General features: G+C 42.3%; 2 protein-coding genes across 2 annotated transcripts in view; both read right to left on the bottom strand.

Annotated features, from left to right (window-relative positions):
- Positions 1-14,563, bottom strand: part of ppp2r5eb (protein phosphatase 2, regulatory subunit B', epsilon isoform b) — a 22,835-nt gene extending 8,272 nt beyond the window's left edge. The window contains exons 1-2 of the mRNA XM_058385854.1: positions 14,098-14,563; positions 2,855-3,015 (exon numbers count right to left, since the gene is read on the bottom strand). Coding sequence (XP_058241837.1) covers positions 2,855-3,011 — 157 coding nt within the window. The 5' untranslated portion in view covers positions 3,012-3,015; positions 14,098-14,563. The remainder of the gene's footprint in view (positions 1-2,854; positions 3,016-14,097) is intronic.
- A 729-nt stretch (positions 14,564-15,292) lies between these two features.
- wdr89 (WD repeat domain 89) lies at positions 15,293-18,201 on the bottom strand. Its single transcript, XM_058379787.1, has 3 exons — positions 18,067-18,201; positions 16,680-17,363; positions 15,293-16,530 (listed from the first exon to the last, which is right to left on the bottom strand). The coding sequence occupies exons 2-3, from the start codon at positions 17,332-17,334 to the stop codon at positions 16,034-16,036; spliced, it is 1,152 nt and encodes a 383-aa protein (XP_058235770.1). The 5' UTR covers positions 17,335-17,363; positions 18,067-18,201; the 3' UTR covers positions 15,293-16,033.
- Between the last annotated feature and the right edge of the window lie 1,698 nt (positions 18,202-19,899).

Here is a 19,899-nt window from a genome sequence, read left to right as displayed (position 1 = left end):
GCGTTTCAAACGTCTCTCCACAGAAAATAGTTGAACTCCAGTGGTCCTGAAGCTCGCGGTCAGAAAGATGTAAAACCTATCGTCCACTCTGTGGGTGGAGCAGCTCATCTCTCTACAATCATTTCACTACAGTTCACTAACACAGAGGTCAGACATCCGAGCTATGAGAATTCTGATCAACAACAAAGATCAAGCTCATGTTGGTCCTCCACTCCCACATCATCATACACACACTCACACACTCTCTAACACACACAATCACACACACGCACTCTCTCTTACACTCTCTCTCTTGCTCTCTCTCTCACACACACACACACACACACACACCCCCTCTCTCTCTCACCCCCCACCCTCTCTCTCTCTCTCTCTCTCTCTCTCTCTCTCACACACACACACACACTCACCCTCCCTGTCTTGCCGTCCTTCGTCTTTTCTCCTGGTCACACTCTTTGAAGTTAAAGATGGCCAGACTGGGAGTGCAAGTGTTTAAACGTATAAACCTGGAGTGCAGTGTAGTGACGGAGTGTGTGTGTGTGTGTGTGTGTGTGTGTGTGTGTGTATAGATTTGTGTGCATGTACTGAAAGGAAAGCAGCAGTCAGGATCAGGTTACCAGGCACAGCTGACCCCACGGAAACTATGGCTGGGTGGAGAGAGGGGAGGGCCTGGCTGAAATGAAATGACACCCCCCAACCTCACACACACACACACACACACACACACACAGTGCATCGTTCCTTTCTGTCTTCAGTTCTATTTCTGTGCTACTCATTTTAAACTTCTGCCCTTGAGGTCAGACGAGAGAGAGAGAGAGAGACTGTGAGAGTGACAGATGTGATTGGTCAGGAAGTCAGCAACACCTTTCTGACCAATCATGTTTGAGAATTGACCAGTGCTGTCAAAACAAATAATAAAGCTTTATCGCTAAGAAGCTGCACGACTAAATAAAGTCTGGTATTGTGGAGGAGGAAAAAAAAGTTCTTCAGGAAAGCATGTCACTTCCTCTTCCTCTTCACAGAATCACTCGATGTTGAAGAAGCAGATCTGGAATCATCATCAAGAGGTTTAGACTTTACTACAGAGAAACTTTCATCGTCATCAAGCTGCTTCAACTGTCTGGAACAGGAGTCAACAGATCATGGACCAATTTTTATTTCCACCTTAAATTTCCATTGGGTTTAAGACTGCTTGCTGGTCTTGTCGTCATGGTGATGAGCGACTGCTTTCTTCACCCTGGTTTCTTCAGTGTAGGAGTTTCCATTCAGATGGTTTCTTCCAGTTCTATCAACAACACCGACACTCTTTTTTTCCACCCTTTTGTTTTTGTTGTGATTTTCTTTTTTTTCCCCTTGACACATGCACTACACTGGGACGCCGCTCCAGATCACTGAATTCAGGTGTGGTTTTTCAGGGGTTGGGCTCGACCCCTTAGTTCCAGTGAAAGGAACTCTTAATGCTTCAGCTTCATACCAAGACATTTTGGACAATTTCATGCTCTTTGTGGGAACAGTTTAGGGATGACCCCTTCCTGTTCCAACATGACTGCACACCAGTGACCAAAGCAAGGTCCATCAAGACATGGATGAGTGAGTTTGGTGTGGAGAAACTTGACTGTCCTGCACAGAGTCCTGACCTCAACCCCATAGAACACCTTTGGGATGAATTAGAGCGGAGACTGTGGGCCAGACCTTCTCGTCCAACATCAGTGTCTGACCTCACAAATGTGTTTCTAGAGGAACGGTCAAAAAAATCCAATAAACACACTCCTAAACCTTGTGGAAAGCCTTCCCAGAAGAGTTGAAGCTGTTATAGCTGCAAAGTGCAGAACAACTCCATATTAAAGCCTATAGATTATGAATGGGATGTCATTAAAGTTGACGTACATGTGAAAGCAGACGTCCCAAAACTTTTGGCAACATGCTGTACTTCCACAGTCCATCTGAATGTTTTTCTTGAATAACTTTCCCATTTTGTTTATACAAAAAGATTACAAAGTGATTCCATCATTTTCACCTCTAATTGATCTGGGGAAAAAAAATATTCCAATAATGACGCTAATTTCATCGTATTGGTTTGAGGGATGTTTCCCGCAGCCGGAACTCTCGACTAAACGATTCGTCATAGACACGTCGCAGGATTCATACCGAGTCGCGTTGTTTCTGTAACAGGTCTGCGAAAGCAATTCATTCTGCGTTTATAAATAAACTATGAATAAATAAACTAGCGCATAAATAAATCATTTAATTTCCAGATAAACCACAAAATAGCAACAGAAAGACAGATGATTCAGGGGTAAACAGCACTGTGGCCTGATCACATGCGCCCCCTACTGGCCATGACTGGGTACGGCTTCAATTTTAACCAAATTTTAAACCCGTCTGTATTTTCTCCATCACACGCTACACACACCGCTCGTTTTTTCCTCTTCTATTAAAAGATCAGCCGCATGCAGAGAACTAACACAGCTCTGGCGGTGTTGCGTTTAAATAATAAAAAGCCTCAGCAGCAATCTGAATACAGAAGGGATCAGCGCTGCTGTACGTGTGCGAGGAACGACGCCTCTTTCTCCTGCTGGCACGCAGAGCACTGACCTTTCATTAGAAAGTCAGAGCCAAGCCATGAGCTGCTTAATGGGGCTCCTGCTGTCCTTCCTACCCATAATCCACAGCGAAGGAGGGAGGGAGGACAAGTTCTCTAGATGCACAAGTGACTCTGGGAAACGGAGCATGGACACAGAGATGACAGCCTGAGTATTTAAATGAGTAAATGAGACTAATGATGATTTATCCTTCGTATAATCGGAGCAATGAGGATGATAAACCAATGAGGCGTGTGTGTGTGTGTGTGCGTTACCTTTGAGCAGAGGGAGGGGAGTGAGCTCGATGGGTTTGCCCTGAGAGCGGAACTGTGAGGAACTCTGTGAGCGCTTCTGCTTGGCCTTCCTGACCGATTTTCGGGAGAACCCGTCCACTTTGTCCACTGACGGCGGCGAGGTGGCTGCTGAGGACATAGCCCTGAGAGACACAGGGTGGAAAAAAAACAACAATTCCTGGTTAAATACCTCGCTGAATCAGCCAAGTGGTTATTATATGTATGAGGATGTCAGACCTGTTAACCCTCAAGAACAACAATGTGGACAGGGGGTGTGTTCGTAAACAAACCTTTACCCAGGTGCTCAGGGAAATCAGAAAGGACAAAAATCACGGAGGTCAGAAAGTACGGAGCAGAGCCGCGTCATATTTATAACTAGATAAATACAGAAACAGCTAGAATTACTAATGTGTATTAGCTAGTATTACTAATGTGAGCTAGAGGAGGAGAAGTGGGCGGGGCTTCCTGAGTGTAGGTTACATACTGGACCGTCAATTATTCCAGATTCACGTGATGATTGGCTCACCTGCGGTTTTCATATCGGTGGAGAAAAACTGGAAAAGTGCGGTTTCCAAACAAATCCAGGATCTTTAGTTAATTATTCGGGTTTTTTTTGTGAATCTGTGCTACAATTAATCTGCGATTTTTCACAAATACACTGATAATGAACTCTGAAAATATCACTGTTACACTACATACAGAGAAGCACACTATTTCCAAAAGTTAACTAAGGCCAAAAGTTAGTGCCCCCTGACCATCACACACACACACACACACACACACACACACACACAGTTGTACAGAATGTCTCTGGGGTCATATTCCAGCATCGGCGCACAAAACCCACTGTGAACAAAGAAAACGCAGGAAATAGCTCTCCTACGCAAGGCACAAGATGGCGAAGCTAATGCTAATACTCTTGTGAGTGACTCGGCAAATCTGACAAAAGTTCTGGAGGAGATAAGGGACTTTCGCAAAGACACGAAAACAACAACTAAACGAGATCATCACCGAACTCAACAGAGCTCACCACGAGATAGCGGAGGCCGGGAACGCGAATCGGAAAAGTAGAAGGCCGTGTTCAAAACGTAGAACAGGTAAAGAGTAAGATGACAAAAGTAATCAAACAACAAGAAAATAAACTTCTTGACCAAGAAGGGAGATCACGGCGGGAGAACAGAAGGATCCTGAGGGAGAAGAACGGGCGTCGATGACATCGTTTGTGGAAAAGCTACTACAGGACAAGCTGGAGATCCCCTCGACTACAGATCTCAGCATTGAGAGAGCTCACTACAACCAACCAGGGAAGATAGACCACGGTCAATTATCATCAAATTCCACCGCTTCAAGAGATTCTACACAAAATCTCTGGAAAGGAGGTGTTTTCTGAATGAAAGACCAATATACTTTGACCAAGATTACCCTTAATACTAATCGGGTAAACGGGTATTAAAACACAAACGGATACGGTTCCAGACGGCGTTCCCATCTAAACGATGATGGGACACGAGTGTTTCAGTCGGCAGAGGAGGCGACTGAAGGACAGGACTGCCCGGTCAGCGTAATCACACCGAGAGTATGAGTCTCGCTGAGCAGTTATCCCATACAGTCTGGGAGACGATGAGAGGACTGAGACAACATGGGACAAAAGAACAACAAGAGAGGAACATTAGGGGGAGATTGCAGATTTTCAGAAGACGGACAGAACCCCCTCCAGAGGAACCTTAAACTTGGGCTAATTTCAGATCATTGGTGAGTTAAGCAAACCTTAAGAGAGACAGTTTGAGGAGCATATATGATAATGTGAATTTCTAGACGTTTTAGCTTAATTCAGGTTCACTTGTTAGAGACCCCAGCCTTGGAATCATATCGTTGTTCTTGTTATGTACACTATATTGCCAAAAGTATTCGCTCACCCATCCAAATAATCAGAATCAGGTGTTCCAATCACTTCCATGGCCACAGGTGTATAAAATCAAGCACCTAGGAATGCAGACTGTTTTTACAAACATTTGTGAAAGAATGGGTCGCTCTCAGGAGCTCAGTGAATTCCAGTGTGGAACTGTGATAGGATGCCACCTGTGCAACAAATCCAGTCGTGAAATTTCCTCGCTCCTAAATATTCCACAGTCAACTGTCAGCTGTATTATAAGAACGTGGAAGTGTTTGGGAACAACAGCAACTCAGCCACGAAGTGGTAGGCCACGTAAACTGACGGAGCGGGGTCAGCGGATGCTGAGGCGCATAGTGCGAAGAGGTCACCAACTTTCTGCAGAGTCAATCGCTACAGACCTCCAAACTTCATGTGGCCTTCAGATTAGCTCAAGAACAGTGCGCAGAGAGCTTCATGGAATGGGTTTCCATGGCCGAGCAGCTGCATCCAAGCCATACATCACCAAGTGCAATGCAAAGCGTCGGATGCAGTGGTGTAAAGCACGCCGCCACTGGACTCTAGAGCAGTGGAGACACGTTCTCTGGAGTGACGAATCGCGCTTCTCCATCTGGCAATCTGATGGACGAGTCTGGGTTTGGCGGTTGCCAGGAGAACGGTACTTGTCTGACTGCATTGTGCCAAGTGTAAAGTTTGGTGGAGGGGGATTATGGTGTGGGGTTGTTTTTCAGGAGCTGGGCTTGGCCCCTTAGTCCCAGTGAAAGGAACTCTGAATGCTTCAGCATACCAAGACATTTTGGACAATTCCATGCTCCCAACTTTGTGGGAACAGTTTGGAGCTGGCCCCTTCCTCTTCCAACATGACTGTGCACCAGTGCACAAAGCAAGGTCCATAAAGACATGGATGACAGAGTCTGGTGTGGAGGAACTTGACTGGCCTGCAGAGTCCTGACCTCAACCCGATAGAACACCTTTGGGATGAATTAGAGCGGAGACTGAGAGCCAGACCTTCTCGTCCAACATCAGTGTGTGACCTCACAAATGCGCTTCTGGAAGAATGGTCAAAAATTCCCATAAACACACTCCTAAACCTTGTGGACAGCCTTCCCAGAAGAGTTGAAGCTGTTATAGCTGCAAAGGGTGGACCGACGTCATATTGAACCCTATGGATTAGGAATGGGATGTCACTTAATTTCTTATGCGAGTCAAGGCAGGTGAGCGAATACTTTTGGCAATACAGTGTATGTTCTCTTGTTCGTATCTGTTCAGGGATCAGGCAAATTCTATCTAGCTAAATTAATCAACACAGGGTCTTCAGATAAATATGGTTAAAATACCATCCTTTAATATTAACAGGATGTTGAACCCAATCAAACGTAATGAAATAAAGAGCGAGCCCATATAATATACTTACAGGAAACTCATTTAAATGATAAAAAGCATGAAGAAATTTCTAGTTTTATGTTTTTCTCTGCATATAAATCAGGATATAGACGGGGAGTCGCTATTCTTATTACAAATAAACTCAATTTTGAGAAATTATCTTGTCCACTGATTTTGACCTGCAAACTCAAGTCTATTTAATGACGAGCCCTGTCAAGAAACAAGTTAAAAATGAAATCAGTACCTGTGTAGAATTCAATGATAACCTTCTATTCTATGGGACACTCTTTACGAGGTCAAATCATAGCAATATAATAAAACATCAGATGACCTCCATAACAAGTTAATGAACTTAATGGACTAAAGAATTACCCACTTTACATGAACAGAACAGAAGGATGACCACTGATATAACTGAAGATGAATTAATAACTGCAATTAATAGACTTAAATTGGGCAAGTCACTTGGATCAGACGGTTATATGGCAGAGTGGTATAAGGAGTTTAAGGATGAACCGAATAGCTTTACTCTGGAGGGGTACGCGGCAGGGTCGCCATTATTTTTCGCACTGTATATGGAACCATTATCTCAGTATATCAGACAGATATGAGGATATTAGAGGGAATTCATTCTAAAGGAACAGAACACAAACTGGCTTGCTATGATAAGATGATACCTGGGACAAACGACACTCCTTTCTGAGTCCGGCTATCGGGATGATGAGATTAATATCGGCAAAACTCAGATATCACATACAAATGTCTGTTAGACCTTAAAAGACACTCGAGGACTTGTATTAAAACGAAATGGGAAATAGGAGGAGGGCCAGTTATAACAGAGGAAGGAAGAATGGACGACAACATGGAGGCATGGACAGAAACGCTCCAAGGCACAGAAATGGGAAAATCACACCATGGCAGCAATTCTTCTGTATGTTGGAGCAAAATGCAAACCATTTATAACATGTTTCCCGGGACTGCTCCGTTATTAAGGGCTACTGGAGACGATTATATACTGCCCTTCGAGATATCTCCAAATGTATGAATTCGACATGAAGATCTTGTTTTTTTTTTTTTTGGGTACATACCCCAGGAATGGTTGGTTTAAAAAGAGATAAATACCTAATGAATATATTGCTGGTGGCTGTTAAAGAGTTTTACCAAAAAATGGTTGTGGCAGGAGTGCATGAATGGACATTTATAAACTGGAGCAAATAAACAGCGTTTGTAAATCAGAAAATGGGAGGAATTTGCTTTGTATTGGGATAAAGGGACCAAATATGCAACTTCTCATAGACCTGATTTTATTCTTTAATTAAAGCTCACGTACAGGTAAGTACATATATGTGGATACATGTGTGCCTATGTATGAACATATTCATGTATAATATCAGACGTGTATCTGATGGAAATTTAGCGACGAAGTAAATAAAGAAAGTTTAAATTAAAAATATAAATAAATAAATAACTAAGTAAAGGTTAGAGTAGAAGAGCTGGAGCATCCTGCACTGGAGCCCCGACTCTGACTCAACCCCACTGGACTGAACTGGAACTGGAGTCTCCTCAACATCCAGACATCAGAGTCTGATCTCACTAAAGCTCTTGTGTCTGAATGAGCACTAATCCCCACAGACCCGATCCAGCGTCTAGTGGAAAGTGGAGTTTATTCCAACAGTGAACGGAAAGGAGAGTGGAATACTGGACAAGGACACAGAACAGAGACATGTTTGACATTAATGGAAGTGTATCAGGGATTATTTAAGGCTTGTGTTGTTCTGCAGCTGAACGACTTCCTGCCGTAAACGTAAGCGAGGATGTAAAACACGCTCGCCGCGCTGAAATACAGCCGGAGGATTGTCTCTCACTCCACCAGACTTCCTGTTGACTTCCTACGAGGCTCAGAATCACTCTTGCGTACGCGCTCATCTCGTCTTTTCTCTCCCGAACCCTCCGTGTGCGTTACGTAACGTCATAGAGAGAGAGAGAGAGAGAGAGAGAGAGAGAGAGAGAGAGAGCACATGCCTCGGAGGGTTCTTCCTTCAGGCATTAAAGTCATAATTTACACAGCCATGTGCAAAGTGCTGAATGATAAATATCCACATCATGTAGCCCTTTCAGATGTTGGTGTTTTTAAAACCTCCTGAGATTAAACTCCTCCTCATTTTCTTTGGAGGGTGTGAAAACTTTTGCACTCTAGCTTGAATAACTCTAGATTTAGTCATCGAGCAGAAATAACAATCGCAGACGCCACCGTTTCTGACAGGTTGCTTGAGGGCGTGGCCCGTCTAGTGCCGATGAAAACTCGTGTGTCTTTAGAAACAGGAAGTGAGCGCTAATCAAATTACACGCTAATCAGTCCGCAAAACGTCCTTTTGTCTTGGCGGCTGCTACAAGCTCGGCTTTGTTGGCGGATCTGTAAACGAGTTGGACTCCGGGTGCCTCGTGTCATTTGTGTCCGCAATCGGAACAGAGCTCATTTACATACAGCGGTCTTCAAGGGGCAGGATTCTTAGTTTCTCAGTTTAAAAAAAAAAGTCTTTAAACAGAGTCAATAAAGTTGCTATTGATGTTTTGCTCAATCTTCAGGCTCGGGTATGTAAGGTAATGTGAACACTGTTGTTGTGACACGCGGTATGCAGGTCTATTGTTAGCGAGGTTGTAGGAGTAAACGCACTTGGCAGCAGATTAAAGCGCTCATAAACAATTTAGACACGTTGGCTAATGACTGATTTGCGTAATCAAGGCTGAGCATTATTCCTCCAATTCACTTTGTACTCTCACACAAAAAAATGCTGATAATAATAATAATAATAATAAAAATAAGGAGAACGCAGCGGTGTGGAAAAACCCGTGACGAGACCCGACTTTGAGCCTGAACCGACGGAGGGGTTTCCGGCGCCTCATCAGCAGACAAGCGGCGCGAGGTGGACGTGATTTATTTTTATAACATGATAACGGAATGATGTTTTTAAAAAAAATAATTATCAGAGTATCACTGGAAGCAGCAGGTTAGTGCTAAAAGCTCTAAAACCGTAATACACCCCAGTGATCCATTAGCCTCAGGGAAAAAAACCCAACTAGATAGCGCAATAGAAGGCAGTGTCGCCCGGTGGAGGAACCACAGGAGATGATTCATTTTACAATGGCGGTGATCATTTCCTGGATGGTTATGACACAAATATGAGTCACAAGTCCGTAACCGGAGTGTTTCCATGCGGCACGGCGCATGCTGACGAGGGGAAAAAAAAAAAAAAGAAGACACAATGTGTTTTTTTTGTAAGGCGTCACACTGTATAACGGCGGCCATCTTGAGGATCGGTGTTCTCAAGAAAACTCTTCATTGAGTGAAATCGGACCACAAGGATCGGTTCCCCGTGACGCCACCTTGTAGCCCGTCGTAGCCAGCTTGCTCGTTTCCGTGACAACCAGGAAGTCAGCTATCTAGACAGTTTGTTCACTGACTTTAATGATGTTTCGAAGCTGGACTTGACCTAGAGGTGGATGACGATACGACAGAAGCGCTGTATCACGATACTCCAAGACAATTCTATGATTGACACGCCGCAGTTCTCCAGGAATCCTCGGGCGCAGGCTGGTTCCTGGCTAATCTAACATCTGGCTCAATGTGAAACAGGTGAATGTATGAACTCCGGCTGTCCTACGCGCTCGGACGAGCTGACCCCAGTGTCTCTGGAGCCTCGTGGCAGATTTGCATGCGGCCCTGCTTGCGGTTATTGTGCATTGTGTCTAAATATAATCCAGAGTTTGAATAACAAACTTAATCAAAAAACCTGAGCACGTTCCACGGCCTTGAGCTCAGCGCATCCGTGTAAGAGCGCGGGATTAGTTCACATCAGGATCTTAATCTTAACACCTGGATCTTTTCTGACGGATGCCAGAAAATTTCTAAAAAAATAAATAAATAAAATCTCCCAGCATCCTGTTTTTATTAGTTGCTGCTGAAGAGCCGAGTCTGTGATTGGTCGATAGGAATGTCCGTCAAACTCAAAGTAGGGTTCTGCGTTTACTTAAGCATCAAAACAGGCGGCTTGGGAGAATGCACCACAGATATTCACCAGTGCACACATCATCATCATCATGTTCAATTAAAGATCTGAGTACCCGCAGGAGTGGGAGGAGCTGTAATCATCAAGGCGTATTTTAGGAGAGCGCAATTTTTTCGTGAGGTTTTGATTCATATGAGGATGTTGGTGCATTTTTTTTTCCCTGTGGGTGTATCCGAGGATAATTAAATATGATCTTAACGACTTAAATCACATTTAGAGCAAAACATGAAAAATGGAAAGGTTATCTGTGAACGCCGAACACTGTCTGGTTTGCTTTATGTTCGTCCAACAATTTAAAAGAAAATAAACCGCTGTAACGTTTGAAATAATTTCACTCTCTGGATTTTATTCTGTATTTCATCCTCCGGTTTCCTCTCAAAAACAAAACTCAGGAGGTGTTACAACAGGTGACTTAAGAAAGAGGAGAAGAAAGCTCAAGGCCGGTTTCTAAATCCTCTAAAAAGGACGAGAGTTTAAGATGAGGAACTTCTTCAGACTTCCACACTGACCTCTGGACACAAAAACAGAGCAGAGGAAAAACCACAATATAAACAGAACCATGAAACGTTTATAGAAGGAAAATGATACGTGTAAAAGGTGCACTCGTCAGCTCTGGAGCGTAAGCTGGGTGTAAACACGAAGCTTCATCAAAACCCTCTCCACGACTCAAAGTGGAGACGATGGAACGGTCAGTCCTACCAGCCGTCCAACGCTACAGTGAAGAGACTCAGCATTCATTAAAGACTATTAATACGTTTTGTTTACGACTTGCTAAACAAACTATTGTAAAGTGCGATTTTTTTTTTTAAGTGACAGTCTCATCACTACTGCATTTGCATCTGCCCCACCCCAACAGTTTGCGGATTTTAGTGTCCAAGATTTGATGAAAAAATCAGTCCACAGATTACACAACTTACACATAGAGCTGGGCGATTAATCGTTATTATCGATTAATTTAAATTCATGGTTTCTGTCGATGTTGAAAAAACGAAAATCGATTTTCCGATTTCACTTGGGTTTGCAAGGCCGAGCTTCCGTAGTTCTGCGACGCAAAGAGCTTGTTTCTAAGAGAGGCGTGGTTTCTTCAGTCGGACTGAAGAACGTGCTGAAAGACGGGGAGGAGCCGAAAGTCTGCCGCCGTTTACATATGAAATTTAAAGGGGACTGAAGCGATCACGAATTTGTGTAGAGTTTATGGAGAATCGCAGAATTCTTAGGGTGGCTGAATAGAAATGTTAAAAATGGCCTAGCGACGAAAACGGTGGCTCTTCAGCTCTTCCCTGTCTTTCAGCACGTTCTTTAATCTGACTGAAGAAACCGTGGCGTCTCAGAGCAAGGATCAGAGGACGTGTGTGTGTGCGCGCGCGCGCGTGTGTGTGTGTGTGTGTGTGTGTGTGTGTGTGTGTGTGTGCGCGCGATCAGGAAGACTCGTATTTGGCTTGTTCAGTCCTCAAATGTTATAAAACACATCTATGCAATACAGTGGAATGCTGCAATAAGTTTACCGTCCTACCCTGTTAGTTAAACCTTTATTTTATTTATTTATATTTTTTTACTATTATATCCTCATTGGGGGCGGAGTCCCCCTTAAATGAAAATCCTAGACTCGCCCCCGATTGTGCCCGTATACACAGATGTAAAATGCTGTCTGGCTCCTGTTAGATTTTATTTACTGTGTTAGTTGCGTGTTGGTTTTATTTAGCGTGTTAGTTGCGTGTTGGTTTTATTTAGCGTGTTGGTTGCGTGTTGGTTTTATTTAGCGTGTTAGCGTGTTGAACTGTTTACAAAGTTGTTTTTCTTCAGGTGACAATTATTTATTTTATAAAAAGTGATTTAAGTCTGCCGTTTGCACTTTACAAATCCCTCATATTTTGTTATATTACTGTATTTTACTAGAATAATTAGAACTTGTAAAGACTGGTGAAAGTTTGCATTTTATAAATCCCCAAAAAAGGTTTTTATGTTGTATTGATTATTGTTTTTCTAAAATAACAAAAAAAAAGTAATTTTGCACTTTTAGTCCAGATTAGCAGTTCATATGTTTGGTGATATTGTTTTTGCTCAAATTAAAAAAATCTATTCTATAGTCTCTAATGTTTTATTACATTTTTTTAAAGAAAAATAATCGTTTTAAACTCGAATTTTGTTTTTAAAAAATCGGAGATTCAATTTTTTGGCCATATCGCCCAGCTCTACTTACACAGTTTATAGAAATCTGGATCTCAGGACGGAATCACGCCGTGAGATTAGATCAGGCTTGAATTACAGATAAGAAAGCAGAAGAGGCGTGGCCACACGGGTGGCAGGCGCCATCCTGGGAATGACCTTTACCACCCCAATATCTAGCGTGTCATAGCTGTATAAGACCTACAGAGCAACTACGAAGCCAAAATTCATCTTTTTTCATGCAATTTATTCCATATTATTTCCTTTTTGTAACCAGAAGCCATGGGGTGTCATATCTGCGTCTGAGATACACCACTCTCCATCTCCTTCAATCTAAACAAACATGGCTGCGTGAAATATGAAGAACAGTGAAGATGTCCACTTTAACGAGGGTGATGGAGGAGACCAGGAGACGGCGTGGGGTTTAGTCTGTGGATGTCCGGTGGAAAAAAAGAGCAGTATAAAGACAGTTTCTTGCATTCTTGAGTGAAGCGAGTGAGCAAAAGTCAACAAAACTCGCAACTCACAAACTCCACTTCCATACAAATGAATGAAAATTTTCCTTCCATCTTGGGAAAGTGAATTAGAAGACATAAAGGACACACAAAGCATGTTTACTGCTGAGAGGCTGCTACTGTAGAGCAAGACCCGTCGCTGGTGGGCGGGACAAATACCTAGAGATCTAGAATCTTATTGGACAAACACAAAATATGTACAGGATGAGTCGTTTAGCACGTCACAGAGAAAAAGAAAAGAAAAAAAACTGACAAACAAACATCTCCAAAACTATTTATTTATTTGAATTTGTGCATGTAACACTAAGGCTACAAAAGTTTTGATTGTGCATAAAGTTGGTTTAATTTCAGTCTGCAAGATCTTTTTGAGATCATGGAGAGACAGTTAAGCGACTAAATAACAGGCCCGAATGACCGCACGAGCCTCGCTCGCTGACAAATTTGACACGGAAAAAAAATTCTTCCGAGGGCTGCATCCCAAACGCCACGTTATTGCCTACACAAGCACACTAAATAGTACACATACACAAGGCAACATGCACCCTACCTAGTGCACTATGTGTCCATTTGGGCTTCGGCAGAAAAGTGAGAGTTTCGCCGTCTATCTAGGAAACAGCCGTAGAGCTCCTGAGGCCTAAACACTGGCGATTAGCATTTAGCAAACAAAAATCACAACACGCGTTACAAACACTGCCAAAAAAACACACGTCCAGAATTCAATTACGCAAGACCTTTCACGTCGAGTTCATCATCACACGATCTCCTAGAAACTTCCACGCACGGACGTTTTCGCAGTTTCGTCCCCTCGTCTCCGAGCGCCGCTAGCGGCTAACGGCTAACTAGCTACCCGGTTAAAAAAAAATCATCGCTAGTGATCAGGACATTATCTGCAAACGTGTTTATTTTAAAAGCGAGCACTCGCAAATAAAACAAACAAGCAGTTTTTTTCATCGCCTGCACTGTGTTCATTTCGCTGATTAGGGGGAAAAAAGAAAAGGAATTATCTTTAGCAGCCTGGCTAATTCGCTAGCGTGCTAACCGAATTCCAGCTCGCGCGTCCCTGCTAGCGAAGGAGCCGCAGAAAAGGAAATGAAAACAAGCAACACAAACAAATAAATAAACAAATAAGTAAACCGAGGAATTTGTATAAATGATAAAATACGTTTTTAAAAGGACAGAAGTGTGACCAAGTTTTGTTTTTACCTTTTGATCCTCTGTGTTTCGGGGGAACGGAGGTGACTGAGGAGTGATCCCGTATAAACACTTGGTATTTTTTTGTAAATAATTTACTTTGCTTAAAAAAAGAAACCCTATGTTCCCAGTTCTGCTTAAATGTCCTAATGGAAAGCAGACAGATGCAAAAAAAATATGCAATGTTGTGGCTGAAAAAATGCCAAATCCTTACACCATCTAGTGAAATAATCCTCCGTGTCCCATCAATGGATGCATAAAAAAAGATAGAAAGAAAGAAAGATGCGGTTAAAATAAACACATCTCCTAATGGTTTGGTAGAAATCCCGTGTGTCTAGCCGCGCTTAATCTTCCTTTCCCGATTGTTTTGGGGTTTTTTGTTTTATTTCAATTTTATTTAGGGCGATTAAATCGGTTCACCCTATTGTCAATATTGCTGGGCTGAGTCCATGGCACACATAACACACACACACACACACAGAAAACCGTGCTGGTTTGTGTGCCAACCCATACTCAATGCTGATTGGTCGGTTTAAAGATTCTCAGCAATACGATTGGACAGTGTGGGTGTCATTCACGAGGGGGAACAAACAACGCAGAATGAACATAGGTTGTCGAGGACAGGACGAGGAGGGGAAAAAACACACAGCTCGTTTCTGTCAACCGGCGCGAGGAAGGAGGGAGAGAGGGAGAGAGAGAGAGAGAGAGAGAGAGATATGTGGAATGAAGTTGGACTTGAAGTGAGGCCAAACCCAGCGCTGTACGAGTCACTGTAATGCGGAGCGATCTGTTTTGTCCTAAAGAATCCCATACGTTTGATTCATTCGAGCAAGCACAACAACACAAAACACCTTCACAATTAAACGTTTGATAAGAGAAACTCACTTAAACTTACATAAAGAGTGTGAGTATTTTTCTTATTCGCTTAGTTTACCTCGATCGAATCAAAAAGACTCTATGGAGTCGGCTCTTTGAATCGACTCTTTTAGGTGTGCGAGTCAATCAGAGTCGATTCTTATATACAACCTTGTTTTTATTTATTTTTTTTGTAATCAGTCATCAAACTCCATTCCTAAGTCGATGTTCATGAAGTAACAGATTATGACAAACACACACACACAAACACCTTCACAATTGAACGTTCGATAATGGGGAACTCACTTAAACTTACATAAAGAGTGTGAGTATTTTTTATTCGCTTAGTTTACCGCGATCGAATCAAAAAGATTCTATGGAGTCGGCTCATTGAATCGACTCTTTTAGGTGTGCGAGTCATTCAGAGTCGATTCTTATATACAACTCCCGTTGTTGTTCTTATTTATTTTTTGTAATCAGTTAACAAACGCTATTCCGAAATCGATGCTCATGAAGTAACAGATTATGACTAACACACACACAATGCATGAAAACACACACACACACACTTCCACAATTAAAGGTTTGATAAAGGGGAACTCACTTAAGCTTACATAGAGTGTATTTAGAGTGTACATAGAGGGTATTTTTCTTATTCGCTTAGTTTACCTCGAACGAATCAATACGATTCGATGGAGTCGGCTCTTTGAATCGACTCTTTTAAGTGTGCGAGTCATTCAGAGTCAATTCTTATATACAACTCCTATTGTTGTTGTTTTCATTTATTTTTTAGTAGTCATCAAACTCCATTCCAAAATCGATGCTATGCTCATGAAATAACTGTTGAGGACTAACACACACACACATGCAAAGCAGTGTCATAAACCACAGTGTATATGTGAGGTATAAAACACTTGGTGATGTGCTGTTACAGGAAAACAATCAACGACTCAAAGCTTATTTAGGATTATTTTCCTTTTAGACACAACAGAGGAAAGATTATGAAGTAAATCATTTTCAACATAATGTTTTATTAAAATATAATCCATGTTCAATATTTTAAAAGTCTAATCTTTCACAGAAAGCATGAAAATTAAAATGTCTGCTTCTTCTCTCTTTTCGACACCTGCTTCCTGTGTGACTTTGCTTTAAGTTGCACAGACGAGATGCTTTTAAAGTGGTCTTTCTTCCCCACGCTGATCTCCTCGGCTCCCGCCTTCCACTGCAGCAGCTGGCCATCCTCGCCGCCTGTCAACAAAGCACCACCCATCGCGTCCCACTGGAAACACCTCACCGTGGATGAATGGCCACCGCTCAGTGACTTCATCAGCTTCAGTTCAGTGCAGCTGCAGTCCAGCAGGTGGAGCTCTCCGCTGTGGGATCCGCCTACCACGACCAGACGAGCTGCTTCCTCCAGCCACGTTCCGCCCACAAAGTAGTCCAGAGAAGTTCCCTCGGGTAAGGAGACGAGGGTTCGAGCGTCAGATGAACTCAAGAGCGTGAACGAGTTGTTGCTGTCCAGCTGAGACAAATCCCACAGCCGGAGGCCTTCGTCGTGAGTCAGACACAGCAGCTGGTCCTGATTTTTACCTAAAAAACAAATCAGATTATTGTGGTGAATTCTTTCTCACGTCTGAATACGTCGATCAAAACTTCTGTCCGATCTCAGTAAAGGAAATCTGATCACATGTTCATACAACTGAAATGTGCAGTCCTGGTGGGTGTGGTTTAATACCTACCTGACCAACAGAGGGCGCTGGCGGAGGAGTCGCAGTTACACGTGGTGACGAGGGCGTCGTCTTCTTTTCCCAAACTCAAATCGAACACGTTCACCAGGCCGTCTGTGGAACCCGACGCCAGCCTGTCCACCTGCTTTGGGTGGAATCGCACAACTGTGATGTCATCACTGTGCGACTCAGAGTACACGCCCAGCAGCCCGTCCTTTTTGGTTCCGCCTCCAGTCATCCGGGAATCCCAGAACACCAGAAAGCTGTCGTCACCCAGCTGTTCGGTGCCGGCGCACACCACCGTGCCGTTACAGCTCACATCAAACGAACAGTACACATGATCCGGCTCGCTCCTGAACACTCGGACCGCAGAGGAACCAGGCTGACGCACGTCCCAGCTTCGCAGCGTCCCGTCAGAAGAGCCAGTAAAGAGCAGATCCGGCGAGGACGGAGAAAACCGGACCCCGAACACGGCCCCGGCGTGGCCCTGATATTCTCCCTGAACTCGGAGGGTCTCTTTAGCGTGCAGGCGAACAGCGTGATTGGAGCAGGACACACCGATGAGGTCTACGGGTGAAAGGGTCAAGTCCAGGATGTACGACGGATCGTCTGGCTGCAAACGTCTGGAGATAGACAGTGCCTCGAACGTGTCTTCAAGGGAATCCATGAGGGTGGACTTTAAGTACTGAGTACTCTCTAACGAAAAAAAAAAATGTTCGCAAGGTCAATCACACCTGATTAAACAATCTGAATCGATCTTAAAGCTCGACTCCTAGGAACAAGCAGAGTGATAGACAACCCAAAGGTCCCAATGCAGTTAGAGGAAATATAAACACTCTTGGAACACAGCTCCTTCGTCTCACAACCAGCTAAATACGTTTTTGTCACTAAAGTGTACAGGAAACAGAAAGTTTGAGCCTTTATTTATGTCTGAACCCTTAAAAAGAAGTTTTTCACGGATTTTTGATTAAGTGACAATAAAATTCAACAGAAAAACCATAATTTCTCTGATTTTCTCCATACAGACCACCACGTTATCTAAAACTGAGATGGTGGTAAGCCCCGCCCACTTCACAATGACCAATCACAGCGCGTCTTGCATCCCTGCTTGTTTTTTCACGTGTCTTGTTCATTTATAAACACATATCAAACAATATATATGTGTATATATATGCATATTAAGCTATATATATATATATATATATATATATATATATATATATATATATATATATATATATATATATATATTAAGCTAGATTAAATAAACAAGTTCTATAAGCAAACAAACAAGTCCGAGCTAAACGCTTACCAGTTTAAAGCGAATATTAAGTAATTAAATTTAATTTAATTTTAACCCAGTGGCTTTTTAAAATAAAAAAACAACGACGCAACCCACCTCTAAATCGCCGACTCTGTAAAAACCCTTAAATAACGGATTGTTTCTCTACATAGTTTATAAAATCATAGCGCAATGTTTACGGCTTTTACACACACACTGTAGATATAAATCGTGTGTCACACTATTACCCGCTCGATATGAAACACGAGATTCCGCCTGTCGAAAAAAGGTTCCGTGCGGACGCTATTTAATTTTATTTTATTTCTAAGTTTATTTTTGGCGATAAGGAAGTTGTACATAATGTGATAAAATACATCACGTTTTAAAAGATGGTAATGTTTTTTTATTTTATAGCTGAACTGCGTCGCACAAATCAGTCACACCGCTGCATGTCATTCAAAATGGTCACCTGATGCTACCTTCATTAAAGAGAGCATTAACCGTGCAAGACCAGGAGTGTGTGTGTGTGTGTGTGTGTGTGTGTGTGACATGAAAGTCAGAAGTCTCATGAAGCATTTTGAATGACATACAGTGGTGTGTAAAGTCCACATCTCCTGTACTTAAGTGAAAGTAGAGATCCTCTAGTTAAAAAAATTCAGTTTCCATCCCCTTCAGTTTTATTTGTATATTTTAACAATGAACACTGTCTCAAAAAGTGCAAAAAAGTCCTAGATGTTAAGACAAAATCATCCCCAGTGAGCAAGCCTGAGGCGACTGTGGTGAGGAAAAACTCCCTTAGATGATATGAGGAAGAAACCTTGAGGGGAACCAGACTTCAAAGGGAACCTCATCCTCATTTGGGTGACACCAGAGAGTGTGACCATGAACAATGTACTTTCTGCAGTTATGTACAGTCAGTTGTGTGATGCAGATACAGCATATGTAGAATTTTATGTCTGTCTTAATTAGGAGCTTGTTGTCGTCCTTGAAGTCCACATAGGGTCGGCAGGGTTGCTTTGATATACCCAAATCTTCACGAAGCAGAACCCAGCTGGAGCTATTCCATCTCTGGATGCCTCAGGATCCTCGCAGGGTCGGCCTCTGTCTACTGGAGCTGGCACACAGAAGATGTGAATGTGTGCAGTTTTTGCACATACCCGGTTTTTGCACAGTAATTATTATCTCTGATACTTTTAAATTTCTAGTATTTAGTATTTTTTGTTGTATTTTATTTTATTATATTTTATTTGTTATATTTTGTACCCTTAAATTCTAGTATTTTGTATTTTTTGTTATATTTTATTTGTTATATTTTTTGTTATATTGTTTACCCTTAAATTGTAGTATTTAGTATTTTGTGTTATATTTCTATTTTATTTATTTTTTTACATTTATTACCTTATTACCTGTGCTTGTGGATACTGCTGGAAGTTGTAAATTTCCCACTGGGGTGAATAAAGTATCTATCTATCTATCTATCTATCTATCTATCTATCTATCTATCTATCTATCTATCTATCTATCTATCTATCTATCTATCTATCTATCTATCAGAAAATAGTAAGTACTGCAGCTGGACGGTCAGACTCATACATACAGAATAATTAATGTATGCTGGACACGCCTGTGTCCTGGGAATCAAATGACCAGTGAGGACCTAAGCAGATTGACTTTAACAGAAACTCACTGCTCTACAAAAATGCTCAAATTCAGCACAGTCAGTATTTCAGTATTCAGTAACTAATGCTTTGGTATGTGATGGACAATGACAGTGTTTGTGCACTAATCTTATTCTGCTTTACATAAATAAAAAAACTATGAAAAAGAAATGTTACTTGGTGACCGGTCAAATATCAACAATACAAGTTGACCTATTGGGTTATCATGTTGCTGTATAACATCAGTAAGGTTAATATAGACTGCAGAGGTACTGATTACCTTAGCTTACTT

Source organism: Hemibagrus wyckioides, linkage group LG03 (assembly GCF_019097595.1).
Source record: "Hemibagrus wyckioides isolate EC202008001 linkage group LG03, SWU_Hwy_1.0, whole genome shotgun sequence".
NCBI classification, from domain to species: domain Eukaryota; kingdom Metazoa; phylum Chordata; class Actinopteri; order Siluriformes; family Bagridae; genus Hemibagrus; species Hemibagrus wyckioides.
This window is presented reverse-complemented; position numbering and strand designations above follow the sequence as displayed.